General features: G+C 33.8%; 2 protein-coding genes and 1 long non-coding RNA gene across 3 annotated transcripts; 2 read left to right on the top strand and 1 right to left on the bottom strand.

The window, feature by feature from the left end:
* The first annotated feature begins 742 nt into the window (after positions 1 to 742).
* On the top strand, positions 743 to 3,249 carry LOC146941245 (stearoyl-[acyl-carrier-protein] 9-desaturase 6, chloroplastic-like). Its single transcript, XM_085755013.1, has 2 exons — positions 743 to 1,354; positions 1,891 to 3,249. The coding sequence occupies exons 1-2, from the start codon at positions 812 to 814 to the stop codon at positions 2,446 to 2,448; spliced, it is 1,101 nt and encodes a 366-aa protein (XP_085611139.1). The 5' UTR covers positions 743 to 811; the 3' UTR covers positions 2,449 to 3,249.
* Positions 3,250 to 6,740: 3,491 nt separating this feature from the next.
* LOC146941244 (stearoyl-[acyl-carrier-protein] 9-desaturase 6, chloroplastic-like) lies at positions 6,741 to 9,003 on the top strand. The gene is made up of 2 exons (XM_085755012.1): positions 6,741 to 7,350; positions 8,138 to 9,003. Exons 1-2 carry the CDS (start codon positions 6,799 to 6,801, stop codon positions 8,693 to 8,695), a joined length of 1,110 nt encoding a protein of 369 aa, XP_085611138.1. The 5' UTR covers positions 6,741 to 6,798; the 3' UTR covers positions 8,696 to 9,003.
* A 3,591-nt stretch (positions 9,004 to 12,594) lies between these two features.
* On the bottom strand, positions 12,595 to 13,188 carry LOC146941243 (uncharacterized). Its single transcript, XR_015032299.1, has 3 exons — positions 13,089 to 13,188; positions 12,845 to 12,904; positions 12,595 to 12,757 (listed from the first exon to the last, which is right to left on the bottom strand). It is a non-coding gene; the product is annotated as an uncharacterized LOC146941243 (long non-coding RNA).
* Positions 13,189 to 16,505: the final 3,317 nt, after the last annotated feature.

The following is a 16,505-nucleotide window of genomic DNA, read 5'->3' as shown; positions in this document are numbered from 1 at the left end:
CGACCGCCCGGGGTCGCCGGGCGGTGAACCTGCCCCTGGGAGCTACTATTGTAATCAAGGTCATAAAGCGACGTTGGCTAAAAAAAATACGTTTTAGCCTTGTACGATGATGATGATGATGATAATATAACACAACAATATCATATACTCTCTTTTTCTCATAATAATAGTCACATTAGACTATTTTACACGGATAAAAAAAATTAAATGAAAGAAAAAAATGATAATTTTACTAAATTATCTTTACTAATCATTGATATATTTTTATGATCATAAATGCAAAGTAGAAAATAATAAGTTAGAAGTGATACAAATAATATTAATTAGATGACCAAATTAACGAAAATCAATTAAAACTTTATTAGAAATTGAAAGCGACACTCTTTGTGAAACAATTTTTTTACAATGTGACAATTATTTTAAAATAGAGAGTCTGTTTAAAAAAAACACAATGATATTTTTTTTTAATGAAAAAAACAATGATATCTATTAGACAGACTTTTAAACCTATTGTACTAGTTAATTTTCCCTATGTCTCACAACTTTAAAAATATGAAATTTTGTACCAGAAAAAAAAACATGAAATTTTAATACTGGCATTATTTTATTCAAAAAAAAAAAATACTGGCATTATTTTATGAAGGTAGATGCACACCCAACAACCTCGCTTTAATAGAAGTCTTGGCAACAATCTTTGTAAAGTATTTACACATATATTTTTGTTACTATATATATGTATCTGGCTTGGTTTTCTACGTTTTTTAAAGTTGTTTATCTAAGCTAAGCAGCAAGAGAATATATCAAATTAACAATGACGATGGCAACATTATGCACCCATGCGTGGACTCCCCTACAATGTTATCTAAAGGCCCCATCCAAAACATTCCTAAAACCCCAAAAGACACACTCAATGTCTCCTGAAAAGAAAGAAGTGTTCAAATCACTAGAGAAATGGGTTTCACAAAATGTGTTGCCATTGGTTAAACCTGTGGAGGAATGCTGGCAGCCACATAATTTGTTGCCAGACTCATCACTACCTTCCGATGAGTTCATCCATCAAGTGCAGGCCCTGAGAGATCGAACGGCTGAGCTTCCAGATGATTATCTTGTGGTTTTGGTTGGTAGCATGATCACTGAGGAAGCATTGCCTACGTACCAAACATGGATAAACAAGTTGGATGGAGTTGGCGACGAGACTGGTTCAAGTCTCACACCATGGGCTATATGGTCACGCTCTTGGACCGCTGAAGAAAATAGACATGGAGATTTACTCAAAACTTATCTCTATCTCTCCGGTAGAGTTGATATGTGCATGATTGAGAAGACTATCCAATATTTGATTGGAGCTGGCATGGTAATTAATGTGTGTGTCTATATATATATATATCACTGTCATCTATACATTTGCTAAAAGACACCTTCATGTTTTGGCTCGTTTATTTAAACACACTAATAAAGTGAATATACAAAACTTCTCTTATTTTCAAAATATATTATACTTAAATTCTATAGCTGCCAATACATTTGCCTGAAACTAACGAGAATAACAAATGGCATGATGATATTTTACAGTGTGCTATAATTTAAAAATTATGAAGCCCACATAGTATTACAAATGACATGATGATACCATACACATATGATTTATTACATCTATTTTTCATTGATAGATTTTTTTGTGAAAAAAAAAATTAAAAATTATGCATATATCATTAGACTCCTCTGTTTTTTTAACAGTCGTTCAACACTATTTCTCTCTCTAATTCTTTTTTAATTACATCACCAACATATTCTATCTATCACATGTTATTTCTATTTCTTTCTCCTTCAAGGTTTATGCATATGTCCAAATAACATTTTTCATAAATTATTTGATTGTTCATGGTGTAGGATTTGGGTACCGAAAACAACCCATACATGGGTTTTGTGTACACATCCTTTCAAGAGCGAGCCACATTTGTATCACACGGAAACCTAGGTAGGTTGGCTAAAGAGAGAGGTGACCTCGTACTTGCACGCGTATGCGGGACAATTGCCGCTGATGAGAAGCGCCACGAGAATGCATATGTGAGGATTGTGGAAAAGCTTCTAGAAGTGGATCCCACCGAGGCTATGGTGGCCATAGCCAAAATGATGCAGCACAAGATTTCAATGCCCGCTCACTTGATGCATGACGGACAAGACCCACGCTTCTTCGATCATTTTTCTGCGGTGGCACAACGTATTGGCGTGTACACAACTAAAGATTACATTGATATCTTAGAGTTCTTGATTAGACGATGGAGATTGGAGAAGCTTGAGGGTTTGACAAGCGAAGGACAACATGCACAAGAGTTCGTGTGTGGACTTGCACCTAGATTAAGGAAACTAGAAGAGCGTCTTGATGAGAGAACAAGCAAGATCAACAACAAATTTACTTGGATCTTTAATAAAGAGTTGTCCTTGTGAAATTTTATAGACGCCTCTCAATGTTTAATTTACTTTTGATTTTCTTGTCTTTATACAGGCAATATGATGTTGTGAGAAATGTTTAATTTACTTTTAATTTAAGTTTGTTGTAATATGATGTTGTGAGAAATGTGAGATCTTTTGAACGATGTTTCCTTATATAGGCAATAGTTGGGATCAACTTGTCTTGGTGGCTTATCGTGGCGTTGGCTGTTGGAAAGGTCCCCCATTCCTTCTTGTCTTTTTTATGAATGGTGTTGGAATCCGAGGCTTTGCCTTAAAAGGTAGAGGTTTTTGGTGGCCTGGTTGTGTGGTGGAGATCACGTTTTGGTGCTGCTGGGTTTGTGCTGGTGTTTCGGTTCTTGCTTGCTGCTGTCCTGTTGCTTTTCTCTTTTTGGATTGGTAGGTTGGTGGTTCTTTTTGTTGTTGGGTTGGAGTGTTTGTTACGTGGGCATGCTCCTGTGTGGAGTTTGTTTGTTTTTGTGGCAGCCTGGCTGTGTGTTGTTTTTGGGGTTTGTAGGGCAGCTCCTGCGTGGAGGTTTTGAGGCAAGGGTATGCACTTGACGCCTTGGCCTTAGTGTATAATTAGGCCTCATTAATTGTCTTGCTTTGTTGGTTTCTCATTTTGTTGTTCCGTTTTAGCGGCGTTTGTTTAGGGTGGTTTTTAGGGGTTTTTGTTCGAGCCGGTGTTATTATGGCAACCGATTTTCCCTTGTATTTGTTTTTTTTCCACCCGAGCTTGTTAGTGCATCTTGCACGGGCTATGGTTAATAATATTTTGCCGTTTTAAAAAAAAAAAAACTTGTCTTGGTGGCCAAGTTAGAATTATTTAATGCAAAAGTAGTCGTGTTGTCATTTGTGAATTTGAATTTTGCCTTGATGACTAAGTTTCTTCCAATAGTGAGAATATTGCTTCATATCTAACTTCCATCTTACGATGCTCAATCTTTTTTTTTTTTTTGAATGGCAATATATATATATATATATAGGGAGCGTATCCAGTGAGAACTCTTATCTATTGTGAGAAACGAGAACTATTAATCATAACCATCAGATTCAATTTAATGGCAAGGATCAAAAACTATAACATGTATTTGCATCCACCCTATATAACATCACATGGACTAAAAAGTGTGATTTTATTTTGTAGGGACTAAAAACAAAATTCTGAATATTTATAGGGACTAAAAACTTAATTAACCCTATTTTTAATTATGGCATCCACACGTACCTGCTTGAATTGTGGATTTGTAAGTAAACAACTTTTAATTGTAGGTACAGCTACATGTTTCGTGTGATTTGTGCGAAATATTTCGCACCATTTAGCATTGGTCGAATTTACATGGAAACCACTAAGCAGTTGCATAGTACTCGAACTCACGTGATTTTTTTACTTTTTTCTCTTTCCATATTTATCCGCTATGAATTTTTGTTTATGTGCGTGAAAATGTATAGAATTTATATGCATTCTGGATTATTTTTTATATGAAAATTTTCAACCATTTTCTGCTAATTGCTAACATGATTCTCAGCCAGAAGCTGGTATTTTCAGGTTGGCAGGCAGCTCCGTGAAGCTTGGAGATCTGTATGTATTAAACAAGCAAATATCATTGCTAGTATAATATGAGTATACACTCCTCAAAAGAATGTGACTTGTTGTAACAAAGATTGAGAGCATGTGACTTACTTCCACATCTTAAGTTAGAAAATATTTGCTAGTAATAATAAATTAAGATAGTACTTTAAGAACTTGTAAGTACTACTAATTCCATCTAAGATTATTCCAGCTCAAAGTGCATGGCTTGTAGTACTTTAAGAACTTGTAAGTACTACTAATTCCATCTAAGATTATTCCAGCTCAAAGTGCATGGCTTGTAATGAAGAGTTTAATTACCATAAAAGGGAGGTGTACCCTATTGTAAATAATTGTTCAACAATCGTGATCTTAGACAAGACTTCTCACACCATATAATAAATGATTGCTGCTTTGATTTTCAGTGAACTTAATGCTAAACATGCATCGTGTGCAGTGCTGGAATTCTCTATAGTGATGCAACTGTGCAGAACTGTAGATAATTGAAGTCCGTTAAGCAGGTCAAAATTCAATATTCTACCAGCTTTTCTTTTTTACAATCAATATTCTAACAGCTCTGCATTCACTTTTACTGAATAAATTAAAAATGTTTGGTCGAAATTTTGAGATTGTAATCAATATCGTAACTAGTATCGCTAAACACAAATCATATAGCTACATTGCTTGAAAAAAAAAATACGTGGGGGCGCTACTATTGTACGAAAAATCAATAAGCATGGATATATTGGTTGAAAACAATTATACTGGGACATAATGATAACAACAACAAAACAACGAGATAAAAGTAAAATAACTTAGTTGATCTGACAATATCAATATTGTTCAACAAATGAGTTTGAATATGAGATCTCATAGTTATGTGTGGGTTTCCAGTAATGCTTGTAACTTCATCTACGGATAGAGCTGTCAAAAATGGGCCGGGCTAACGGGCCGGCCCAAAAGCCCATATTTTTGGGTCTGGTCGGGCCTAAAAACTAGCCCAAAAACACACTCGGGCTTTTTTGGCCCAAGCCCACTTGGGCCATACAAAAATTGGGCCGGGCCGGGCTGGCCCATCGGGCTTTGAGCCGGCCCATTATTCCTATTTAATTTGATTTTTTTGAAAAAAAATATCAACTATTTTAAAATTTATCAATAAAAAAAATTTAAATAAATAAACTTAATAAAAATGAATGAATTTAGCTTAAAGTTATAAAATTTTAAAGTTTATAAACTATTAATTTGATTTAATTGAATGAATAATATATAGTTTCGTTAATATTCAATGTTAATGTAAAAATTACTTACACTTTTATGTTCATCCAATCATATTTTAGGAAAAAAATAGTGGTGAGTGACTAATATATAAAAAATATATATAAAAAAGTGAATAAATTTTAAAAGTAAAAAATAAACGGGCCGGGCCGGGCTAGCCCATGGCCCACATAGGCCGGGCCGGGCTCTAGAATATGCGGCCCAATTATAATTGAGCCGGGCCGGGCTGGGCCAGCCCATTTGACACCTCTATGTACGGATAAAAAGAAAATAGATAATAATTCATAATGTCTAGATCAACTAACAATTTACATTTTGGTGTGACACTTTTACCCGAATTTGAACTTGAAACCTCGCGGTTGTGTGTGTTAGGTTCAGATCATGCTACAAACCAATAATAATAATAATAATAATAATAATAATAATAATAATAATAATAATAATAATAATAATAATAATAATAATAATAATAATAATAATAATAATAATAATAATAATAATAATAATAATAATAATAATAATAATAATAATAATAATAATAATAATAATAATAATAATAATAATAATAATAATAATAATAATAATAATAATAATAATAATAATAATAATAATAATAATAATAAATAATATGGTTAAATAAGTTTTTTATCCTTAAAAATTTATATAGTTTCATTTTTCATCCTCATAAAAAAATGCATGTTTATGTCTCTAAAAAATTTCAACAAACTAATTTAATCTCTCTTAAATTCAAAATTGTTTAATTATCTTTAAATATTTGACTGATTTTCATCCATATATGTTTAGAATATTATAAAAATTCCACCCAAAAAAATAAGCTCGATATTTGATTTTTTATGTCTAAATTTTTATTACTTTTATCTTGAACTTTTGTTGTTTTAAAAAATTTATATTTAACTCCTTTCATCTTAAAAAAATTCTAAATATTTGTAAAAGAACTTTTTATAATGTTCTAAACTTGCTTACAATAAATCATTTTCAGGATGATTAAACACATTTGAAATTAACATGGACTAAAACTGTGCTGGAAAATTTTATAGAAACGTAAACATGTCATCTTTTTAGGAGAATGAAAAGCTAACTTAATCCTAAATAATAATAATAATAATAACAACAAACAAACAACGATATGTTTTTCAACTCCGGATAGTTTGGTACTTTGGTCTAATGATAAAAAGACAAGTCATGGATTTAGAGATTTTGGGTTCGAGCCCGATAGTAACTTTAGAGTGAGATAAAATGAAAACTATATTATACAAATTTCGTATGAACTTATATTACCGACATTATGAAGGTAGATATGCACCCAACGACCTCGCTTTAATAGAAGACTTGGCAACAATCTTTGTCGATTGTACCATTGTCACACGTATTTATTGCTTTTGTTACTTTATGTATGTGTGTATGTTTATATAAACCGTGTGGCTTGGTTCTCTAGTTTGTACACCGTTGTTTCTCTAAGCAGCAAGATAATATATCAAGCAATGATGATGGCAATGTGCACTCAATTAGGACCACGTGCGTGGATTCTACCACAATGCCATCTAAAGGCCCCGTCCCAAAAAGTCCTAAAATCCCAAAAGACATACTCAATGTCTCCCGAAAAGAAAGAAATTTTCAAGTCATTAGAGAGTTGGGTATCAGAAAGTGTGCTGCCACTAGCCAAACCAGTGGAGGAATGTTGGCAGCCACATGATTTGTTGCCAGACTCTTCACTACCGTCGGATGAGTTCATCGATCAAGTGAAGGCATTAAGGGATCGAACGGCTGAGCTTCCAAACGATTATTTTGTAGTTTTAGTGGGTGACATGATCACCGAGGAAGCATTGCCAACGTACCAATCATGGTTTAACAGACTGGATGGGGTTGGAGACGAGACTGGTTCAAGCACCAATCCATGGGCTGTATGGACACGCTCTTGGACGGCTGAGGAGAATAGGCATGGAGATTTGCTCAAAACATATCTCTATCTTTCGGGTCGGGTTGATATGTTCATGGTCGAAAAGACTATCCAATACTTAATTAGAGCTGGCATGGTGATACATTTTTGCTTATATTTTGTTTTATATATATAGCATGCATCATTTAGATCAATTCACATAAAATTCACTAAATTATTTAGATTTTTTTGCATATATGTTCAATTATATCTTATCATATAAATATTTATGCCGATGTGTATAAAAAATATCATGACATGATATGCATTCAAATGTGAATTTGTGTGGATCAATTTACGGTAGTCGTATATATAAACTAAACTCAAACATGAGAGAACATAAACATACACCTCTTATGTGAGTATTTGCATGTCTTTGTTGCATTGAGAATAAATATCTTTCCATATTCATTTTGGGGTCCCATACTTTTAAATCTTTACCAGATATCTTCTCTGATTTTAAAAAGTGGAAGAAATATTATAGGAGTAATTTTTTTTTAAATGATTATTCCGTTATTTCATTTATGATTAAGATGGCCCCTCTCTCTTTGTAAAAGTCTAAAATAATTGTTATATGGAATCAATATATCTTTGATTAATTATACTCATTTGTTTTTTTTTTTTATAGATCTCTTACAAATTTTTCCCCACACACAATTTTTTTGGTAATGCTTGGCAGACCACATTCATCCATTCTACACATTGGATCGGTCTCACATTCACATTCTCTATTCTTACTTTGTTCCTTAAAGGGTGTGAATGTGGGCCCGATCAAAATCATATGGATGGATGATTTGTCCATCACCTACATTACCCTGTTTTTTTACATGGATGATACTACATGTTTATGAAACTCTAAAATTAATTGATTGCTTATGGTGTAGGATATAGGAACAGGAAGTAATCCATACAAGGCTTTTGCTTATGCAGCCTTCCAAGAGCGAGCCACTTTTCTGTCAGACGGCAGCATGGCTCGACTAGCTAAGGAGAGAGGTGATCCAACGCTTGCATGTATATGTGGCACGATTGCTGCAGACGAGAAGCGCCACGAGATTGCATATGAGAGGATCATTGCAAAACTTCTAGAGGTGGACCCCACAGAGACGATGACAGCGATAGCAGAAATTATGAGTAACCATATAACAATGCCCGGACACTTGATGCATGATGGTCAAGACCCACACCTATTCAGTCATTTCTCTGCAGTGGCACAACGTATTGGTGTGTACACGGTTAGTGACTACATCGATAGCTTGGAGTTCTTGATTGGACGTTGGAGATTGGAGAAGCTAGAGGGTTTGACAAGCGAGGGAAAGCGTGCACAAGAGATCGTGTGTGGGCTTGCACCCAAGATTAGGAGGCTGCAAGAGCGTGCTGATGAGCGAGCGAGAAAGATGAAACCTAAGTTTAGTTGGGTCTTCGATAAAGAGATGTCCAAATGAAAGTGCACAAAAATTTCAAAAAGATGTACTACTAAGAAACAATAACTATAACTATCTACTCCCTCTAGTTCTATATATAAGTAAAATTTGGGTCAATAAAAATTAATGTATCTTTCTTTCAAAAAAATTGATGTATCTGATTCAAAGTTTAGACTAAATACATCAACTTTTGTTGATCCAGTTTTAGTTTATATATTAAACCGAAGGGAGTATCTTATAATATCTCCCTACCCTAGTGTTTGCTTATCATGTACTTTTAGAGTAATTAATAATTAAAGAAATTATTGTAGCAATATACAATTGTTCAACACTATGCATTGTGAGAGAGAGTGTGTATGATGAGGCAGTAAATAAACATCGGACATGTTTTATATAAAAAAAAAAAAAAAATAGAGAATATATACTTTTTTTAAACAAAATAAGTGAATCAACTATACTGGTACTTCTTGACCTACACATATCATTTGCAACACTTAGAAATATTTATTAAAAAGTAAAAGATACAAAAACTGAAGGACTAGTTCAAAACTCAAGCCATAATAATCAAGGATAGAGGACAAATAGTTGATGGGAGTGTGAATAGATATACACATCCTATGAGTTTCTCGCGCGCCCTGCGTTTTTTCCAAAAATGCCCTTGTGCATTCTGGATTTTAAAATCCGGACAGTTCTTATGTATAATCAACCATCAGACTCTCTCTCATTTCAGCAGTTTTGAGTTTTGCTTTTAAAAACAACAAAAAAACTAAGTAAAAATGCTAAAAACCTGTCAAATAAAATCATAAAAATATAAAAATAGCACCAAAAAATTTTAAAAACCAAATAAAACTAATGCAAATTTTTTCATATCTTTTTGAGAATATGAAAAATTAAAAAAAATGAAAAATGGGTCTAAACGATGGAATTTTGGATTTTGAGGGGCGGAGTCCCGTAAGAAGTCCCTTCTAAGGGAGTCATGGTCCTTGAATTTTTTCTGATTTTCTGGGAAAGTTTCAGAGCAATCCGATCAAGTAGCCCGAAAACCCGATTTTTGACTAAGAACAGGTAACAATGACCCAAAAACAGAAGGATGAGAGTTAGGAAGATTAATATTGTCTCTAAAATGACTATCCATGTTACAAACATGTTTAAAACTTGTGCTGATACAATTCGGATTATATAATCCGAACTGTTTTACCTTGAAAAAGGGCGTTTAGGGGGTTTCCGGATTATGTTATCCGGAAACATCATGTAACAAGCCCTATTTTTTGAAGTTTCCGGATTACAAAATCCGAAAAAGTCCGTAACTCCATTTTTCACCCTATAACAAAGGAAAACACCATTCCGGATTATGAAATCCGAAAACCTCAAGGGCATTTTTGGAAAAAAAACGCAGGGCGTGCGAGAAACCTATAGGGTGGGAAAAGTAATACTCTTGTAATGGAAAAATGTTATGGCCCAAAAGACGAATGCTTATGAGATCTATTAAGTGTGGTTTCATATTGTTAGTTGTAGAAAGGATCTAGACAGATTTCATGTGTAGTTGTCTGTTTGGTAAACACCAAAAAAGAGTTTTTAGCTCTTAGCTTCTAGCTTATAAGCTCATTTGACAAAAATAGCTCTGTTTGGTAACACTTTTTGACCATGAGCTTATAGCTTATTTCACGAGCTTATAAGCTATTTTTCAGAAGCTATTCCAAGTAGCGTTTGAGTTTATAGCTTATAGCTTCTCATATTTTCTTCTTTTACCCCTATTGTTTTATCTAAAATCCATTTTTACCCTTTTATTATAATTTAATTCAAACCTACAATTCTCTAATATACTATACATCCCTCGTTTTTTTCCCTAATAAATATACATCCCTCGTTATTTTTTTTTGACAAATATATCCCTCGTTATTATTTATCTCACTTGTCTCATGTTGCTGACAATATATATACCTCCATTTATCTTTTGCCTTATGCTGCTGACAATATATACCTCCATTTATCTTCTTTTTTTTTTGACAAAATACCTCCATTTATCTCTCTTGCCTTATGTTGTTGACAAAAAATATATATACCTCCGTTGACAAAAAAGGATATATACCTCGTTATACTTAAATAAATTTTTTAGTGAATAAAATTTAATTTACAATATAAAAGATATATTAAATTTATAAATTTCAATTACTTTTTAAAAAACAAAATTGAATTAAGAATTCCTGAATATTTAAATATCAAGTTATATAAACTTTATATTTTGAATTAATAATACCCTTTTATGTCATTTTACATTTATCAGCTAGTTTAACCACTAATTTTACCAAACACTTCAACTAGCTTATCAGTCATCAGTCATCAGATAGCTTATCAGCTAAAAGCTATCAGCTACCTTATCAGCTAAAAGCTATCAGCTACCTTATCAGCTATCCGCTATTTTTACCAAACAAACCTATGTAGAAGTAGAAAGTTCGTGAATAAAATAAAAAACAAGAAGAATATATTGTTAGGCAAGCATAGCTATTTTTGCCCTTTTTCTGCTTTTGCATAATTCTGTTTCATCATCCAGCACTCAATTCCTTACATTTTGGCTCTTGGTGTTGCATTACAACTTACAAGTTCCTTCATTTATGTTCATTTGTCCGACAGTATCTCATCGGTAGTAGTTTCTTAGTGTTTTTGTCTCGATTGTTTACCATTTTTCTTCACCATAGATAAAGGGTTTTGATCCTTAAAAATACTAAATTTCATTTTTAGTCCACTAAAAATCTCTTTCGAACTAAAATGTTTGGTTATCAATTTTAGTTTATATTTTTGTTTTTGTTTGTAAAAGTTCACGTGCATGTACTCCCTTATGCAGCATGTGTGATCAGTGGTGTGAAATAATAGACCACCTCTTCGCGCAATCTGAATGGACTAGAACTTATAGGTTTTGTTTACCGCTTGGCAATTCCTTTCAAAGTTCTGGTTCGTATCCAATCTATTTTCTGTCATGACTGGAAAATACAAGTTTGCATGAAGAAGTGGTTACTCGATTGGTTTTTTCTCTGTTACGAGCGTATTAGAAATAAGCGTTTTGAAGGAATTGCATTACCAAACCCAGTAAATTGTGTAAATCAGGCCAATAGAAATGTGATTATGTTTAGCAAATCTAATGCAGCAACAAAATTTGCCTATCCTCTTACACGAATCAAATATTCGGTGGATTCCACCCCCTTGCTGGATGGTATAAACTCAATGTTGATGCAGCTGGACTAACACCTAACAGCATGTGGGGACTGACAGCGGTGATCCGAGACTCTGATGGCATGACCAATGCAGCTACTGCCTGACTCAGATGTGGCAGAAATCATGACATTTGAAGTATGGAGTGTTGTTTGCTAAAGACATGCTCTTCCTTAATTTAATTCTAGAACATGATTCAGTCAATGCAATTGAATATCACTTGAGCATGGACGCGATAGTTGCAGATTAAACTGTTTTAGCTCATTAGAATTTGCTCATGTAAGAAGGGTAGTGAATAAAGCTGCTGAGTACTTAGCAAATTGTGCTACTAAAAATGCAGAATATGCAGAATTTGCTCTTGTATTTTTACCGTCATAGCTTTCGATTTAATGTAAGACGTTTTCTAAAGAATTTCGTCCCAATATATATATTGTTCAATAACTATCAATAAAAAATATACTAAGTGGACACAGATGTCCCAATTTATTAATTTTTTAGCAACTTGGAACATTTATGTTTTGAAAAAGGAAATACACAATACTAAAGCATTTGATGAACAAGTTTTAGCTGAATACAAGAAGTGACATTTGAGGTAAGCAGCCTCATTTGCTTGTGAGGTCGGTCTTAATGATCAGTATTCTTCTATTACTTTTACTCCCAGAAGATCTGCTTCTGCTTGTTCATCTGGAGGAAGCTTAACGAACCTGACTTCATAAATATCTTTAATTATCAAAGACCCGCACAAATCAAAAGTACTAACAGGCTCGGGGCGGGGCTTTCTAGAGAAATAGAGACCCATAAAGAGTTCGAGTATGAATCCAACCATATAAAGATCTTCCTCCATGCTGCTCTCTACTATGTTCCTCTTAACAACTTCTGAAAAGACAAGGCATGCATGCATATTGTAAGAAAATACACACAATTGGTTCATAAAATAAAAAAGAGGGGGATCATTTAGGTTACCCATTTTGGCAGGGGGAGAGACTCAGCAATTTCGAAAGCCCAACTTGAAAGATTTAAACCCTAGCGACGAAAAAGACCAAATTTTTTTAATAATTCCAGCAATCAATCAAAGAAACGGATTCAAATACAAGAAACATGAATTATCAACAAGAATTAATTCAAAAAGGAAAATAAAGAAAGATTCAACATGATCGCATGGTGAAGAAGGTGGGGCGATGAAAACGAATAAGAAAACAAAACAAACCTATTTGCGCAGTGAAGATATTGGAGAGATGAAGAATGAAAATTGCAAACCTTTCAAGAGTCGGTCATGTAGCAAAACCTTTGTTTATTGGTCTGGGCTAAAAAAAACTCATGGGCTTTAAAATTAGGGCTCAATTCTGCATTAAAAATAATTTTTGAAACGAATATGATACAACCCATATAACAATAAATTAAAAATGTGCATAATTCTATAAAAAAAAATGTCTAAAAAATAAATTCACATACAATTATATTTAAAATAAATGTTTTTTTTTGTTTATTCAAGTTTGCACATTAGGGTTTACCCTTAAAAAGTTATTATGGAATGAATTTTGTGTTGTGGATTTCATAACTACTTCAAAGACCGTTAACTACATTGTTTTTGGGGTGTTCCAGTTACTAAACTAATAAATGCATAAGTGAAATAATGAGACCGAAAGATAAAGGGATAAAAATGCGTAAAATAGATTGTTTGATTGATTTCGTGTCTAGATAAATGTACAAGTTCGGTATTTATAGCCAAAAACACTAGTCCTAGAGCCTAAAACTAGGGGTGGGAATAGGTCAGGCCGCTCGTCAGGGGCCTATGGCTCGGCCTACTAAAAGCTCGGCTCGGCCTAACTCGTTTAATAAATGGGTCAAGCTTGAGCTTTTTAAAAAGCCTATTAATTTAATTAGGCTAGACTTAGGCTTATAAAAAAGCCTATCAAGCCTACCAGGTCGGCCCGTATACGAGTATATTACATTTTTCCATATATCAAAAAGAATTACTGATCCTTCAAATTCTCATACCACAATTATTATTTTGTATGACATTGCTATTGATATAGTTATATATATATATTTGTGTGAACTATTAAGGTTTGCTACTAATATGCCTAAGGTCAATATAGTTATTAGATTAAGTTTGAAATTGAAATCTTTGCTGTTATCAGACATGATTATTCTTGAGTTTCTATCCATCTATAAATTTTACAATTGTGTTAGGCCGAGCCGAGCTTTTAGTATCTAATTAATGTTTTATCTCTATATTAAGTACGTTGTACAAATTGAAAGGAAAAAAAAATTGATGAACGACTCTGTTTGAAATTTGTAACACAAACTAGACTTTTAAACAGGCTAATAGGTCTGGCCAGACTTTTAAAAAGGCCAGGTCAGGCTTAAAATAAAGTCTTTGACAAGTAAAAGGCCAAGGCTTAGGCCTTAGTTTTTTCAACTAGGCCTAGCCTATTTAAGCAAAGCTCGGCTCGGCCCGGCTCATTCCCACCCCTACCTAAAACGACGTGGCCTACAAAAATTCGCTTAGGTAGGCTATTTACACGAGTAATGTTTAGAGTTTCTTATTGTGTAGGTTACATGGCACCCGTGTTTGGCACGTGGGTCTTCAGTTTCGGGACATATTTCGTTGATATTATCTGCACGTGCACAACTTTTCCTAAAACGTGGCTATGTGCTCATATCTTTGCTTAGAGACACTTTAACTATGGAGCACGAGTTAATTGTCCAATTCCATATATTAAGCTTTGACTATGTCGAATATCTTCACAACCTTCGTAAACCCTAGTAGACTTAAGAAAGATACGACTAACCCGCATTCGACTTATTTTCACTCGTCTAACATGTCATCAACTCGCCTGACCTTAAATCGTATGGTTGTCGATCTCGGCTTCATGTAATTTATTCTTAGGTGTAAATAAATATCCCTTTGTGTTGCATTATCGATTGGCTATAAGGTATGAGATGATGCGAAAATAAACAGTCACTATGTTGTGTGAATAGTATCATCATTGCGTCATAAAACATAAAACTAGTCATTATAAACCATGTGTCGACTGGTGAATGGACAAAACCTTATTAACTCTTGTCAAAATGATTACTCTAATATTGATCCCCGTAACTAATTTTTGGCGATTACTCTTCATGTTCATTAGATTAAATCCTCTCTATTAATAATCTTCAGTCGAGTGATTTGCTAGTTTCTTTACTTTATTTCTCCCCTTGTTGATTTTGTTTATTCGTCTAGCTATCAAGCAATTTTGGCGATTTCCTTGCGCCTCTTGATCATTTATTCTTCTTTTAACTCTCAATTCTTGAAAAACAATAGCTCAACTTCCAAAATCAAAGCCCCCGTGAAGAAAACTATATGGGAGCATTTACCCTATGCAAGAAAATATAACTCTTCGTACTTGCTTATGATTGGAGTACTGCTAAGAAAAAGGTGAGTGAGTTCATAACACATCCTTATCCAACTCATGATTATTTAACGTAGCTTGACATGGTCGAAGCTGCAAAGGACCAAGATTTGAAGAAATAGGGCATGAGATGATTATGCTTCCAAAGGTATATATGAATATCAATGTGGTCGTGGAGCATCTTTTTATACGTGATTGGAGCTAGCATGGTGACACATTTTACACACATAGCATGCATATAAGGTTTCTTTTAATTTAGACCGATAAAAGTTGGGGTTCAACTTGGACCAGTTGAAATCTGACCTTTGATATAATAATATTTAATATAGATGGTTGTGATTCAAAGTCTAGTACCTGATCTATAAGTTAAGGGTATCCAAACCTAGTGCAAGACAGGTTGCACAATAGCGTTTTGGTCATTTTGTGAAAAACGGTTTCTGGACCGGGTCTATAATGGATCTATAAAATGTACCATAATTGGGCTGGGTCATAACATTATCATTGTCATTTTCTGAAAATTCTAACATTTGTGCAGCTTAAAACATTTACATGGTTTAAAGATTCTTTTCTTGAAAAAAAAAAAAAGATAAGTTTGTTTTTAATTCTGTGTATTCTTGTTTTCGTGCAGCTAAAATATATTCTTGGACACGAACAGCTTAAATATATTTGTGCAGCTTAATTTCATTTTTAGAACAGCTTAATATATTTGTAATCGTTAACACATAACACAAATTAGATCCCCTTCTCTGCATTCATTCATTGCGAGTCAAACTCTGGTGTTTATCATCGGAATCGCTTCAATCTCCGGTGATGGTGGACATGAAAAACGAAGAAGTGGCGGAGATGTTACATGCTTCCATTGATTTGGAGTATTGAGAAACTCATAATTTTGTAGATTGATTAGTTTTAAGTTTGAGGTAATGGAAAGAATCTATGAGGTTTCTGGAGTTGAACAAATCAACAAGGTTTATGGGTAAAGCTGAGAGTGAAAGCAAGGTTGGATCAAGAAAAATTGTAATTGATTAATAGTGATAACTTTGCAAATTATTTGGGGACAAGGGTTACTACTGTGTATTATGACAATAGGGTGTATGGTATGAGGTAACCTGAACACAACCTGCAATACCAGGTCATTTAACTGGTCCAAGTTGGACCAAAACATACACTGGTCCAAACTAAAGGGACCCTGCATATAAACACACTAGCGAGTCACTTTGATGTTGGGC

Source organism: Medicago sativa, chromosome 3 (genome assembly GCF_051527215.1).
Source record: "Medicago sativa cultivar Bolivia chromosome 3, Bolivia_mono, whole genome shotgun sequence".
Taxonomy (NCBI): Eukaryota; Viridiplantae; Streptophyta; class Magnoliopsida; order Fabales; family Fabaceae; genus Medicago; species Medicago sativa.
The sequence above is the reverse complement of the archived record's forward strand: the minus strand, read 5'-3'. Positions and strand labels throughout refer to the sequence as shown.